At 47.6% G+C, this 1709-nt stretch overlaps 1 protein-coding gene across 1 annotated transcript in view; it reads right to left on the bottom strand.

Moving 5' to 3' along the window:
• Nucleotides 1-219: 219 nt before the first annotated feature.
• Nucleotides 220-1709, bottom strand: part of tmc2b (transmembrane channel-like 2b) — a gene marked incomplete at its 3' end in the record, with an annotated part of 51343 nt that continues 49853 nt past the window's right edge. The window contains exon 21 of the mRNA XM_028579211.1: nt 220-419. Coding sequence (XP_028435012.1) covers nt 220-419 — 200 coding nt within the window. The remainder of the gene's footprint in view (nt 420-1709) is intronic.

The raw sequence follows: 1709 nt of genomic DNA, 5'->3' as shown, positions 1-1709 counted from the left end.
AACATGAGACACAGCCATCTTCTAACTGTAAACAAACCGGGAACTATATTCTCAGACAGGCTTGCTGCAAAGCAAATCACTCCGCCCAAGTAGCAGAAGTAGCAGAGCTTCTCCTTCTGTGGTGAATCGTTTGGATTTTTAGTCCATGAATCAGGACTCCTATGGCCTTGGAGGCCCACCTCTCCCTCTTCCTCCCCCTCTTCCTCCCCCTCTTCCTCGTCCTCCTCCTCTTCCTCTCCCAGGCCCAGGTTGGGGCCCCATGGCGTTTCCAGGAGGCCCTCTTCTTGGGCCCGGGTCCCGGGTCACTGGGTATCTGGGGTTTGGGGCAGCCAGAGACACATCCCTCTGCAGATGAACCCCTTTTCCTGCTGCACCGGGCTTCACTTTGGGAGACCTGCTGCCCTTATCGACCACGACATCTGAGGAGACAGACGGAGAGCAAAAAGAGATTAACGAGGACAGATTCAAACACACAGGCTGTGTCTCAAACTGCACACTTCTGTCAGTATACTGCTAGTATGCTCCGACCACTTCCTGCCGTAGTGCCCACTTTCAATGGTATTAGTATCATCCCAAATGGAACACTTATGTTAAAACCAAGGGGGGTAAGATTCGCTTCAGAACTTGAACCTCCTATGGAGCCATTTTGATGCTACCAAGCCATCACCTCCTGTTAGCATCCCATTGACTCCCATTCATTCTGACGTCACTTTGACAGCGAATAACTTTACATCTGAAGCGTTTAAAGACTCTATTTGTTCGTTGTTTATTTCTAAAGAAACACAACAATGTATAAAAGGCTCCATTACCTTGTAGCTCACGTTATGGCTCCGTAGCAGACGCTTTTATAACAATAGGCTAACGATTGGGTCATAACCACGAGACTTACTGTCACACAGTAGAGGAATTACCGTATAGTACAGGAGAAGCTCACAGGCAGTTTGGACTTCCATTAGCTGTTTAGGTTTAATTACTAATGTTAACTAGCTTTTCAGAAACACATTTCGGTGAACTATTTTAGTAAAATACGAGATTGTATTCTGAACGAGCCGCCCATTATGCTCTGTTGTGAAATCTGGGAGAAGCCAGACCCACGTGACGCGTTCATCCAATCAGCTGCTGGTCTACGTCCCTGGCCCCTCCCCTTTCCGCTGCGTAGTCAAGATGGCGCCCGTTTAGTGCGCGTAGTGTCCATCGTTCCACACTAATGAAGAAATGTCAGATTTGTTTTTTTACTGTTTGTAGGGGGTCATTCTGGTACTTTCAGTGCACTGACCTTTTTGCGTTATCTACACGATATACTTAAAACTAAGTGTTTGAAGTGTGCAAGTAGGTGGAGACACAGACAGACTGTAGAAATCATGGACGAAGCTTTCTCGTCTGAAAAAGTGAAGCCAATGTTGAAGCTCCTTAAAGCTGCATTCTCTCTAACTTCCAGCAGGGGGGAGACTCCTTAAAGCTGCATTCTCTCTAACTTCCAGCAGGGGGGAGACTCCTTAAAGCTGCATTCTCTCTAACTTCCAGCAGGGGGGAGACTCCTTAAAGCTGCATTCTCTCTAACTTCCAGCAGGGGGAGACTCCTTAAAGCTGCATTCTCTCTAACTTCCAGCAGGGGGAGACCTTAAAAGCTGCATTATCTCTAACTTCCAGCAGGGGGAGACTCCTTAAAGCTGCATTCTCTCTAACTTCCAGCAGGGGGAGACTCCTTA

The sequence above is a fragment of the Perca flavescens genome, chromosome 5, assembly GCF_004354835.1.
Source record: "Perca flavescens isolate YP-PL-M2 chromosome 5, PFLA_1.0, whole genome shotgun sequence".
NCBI lineage: Eukaryota > Metazoa > Chordata > Actinopteri > Perciformes > Percidae > Perca > Perca flavescens.
The sequence above is the reverse complement of the archived record's forward strand: the minus strand, read 5'-3'. Positions and strand labels throughout refer to the sequence as shown.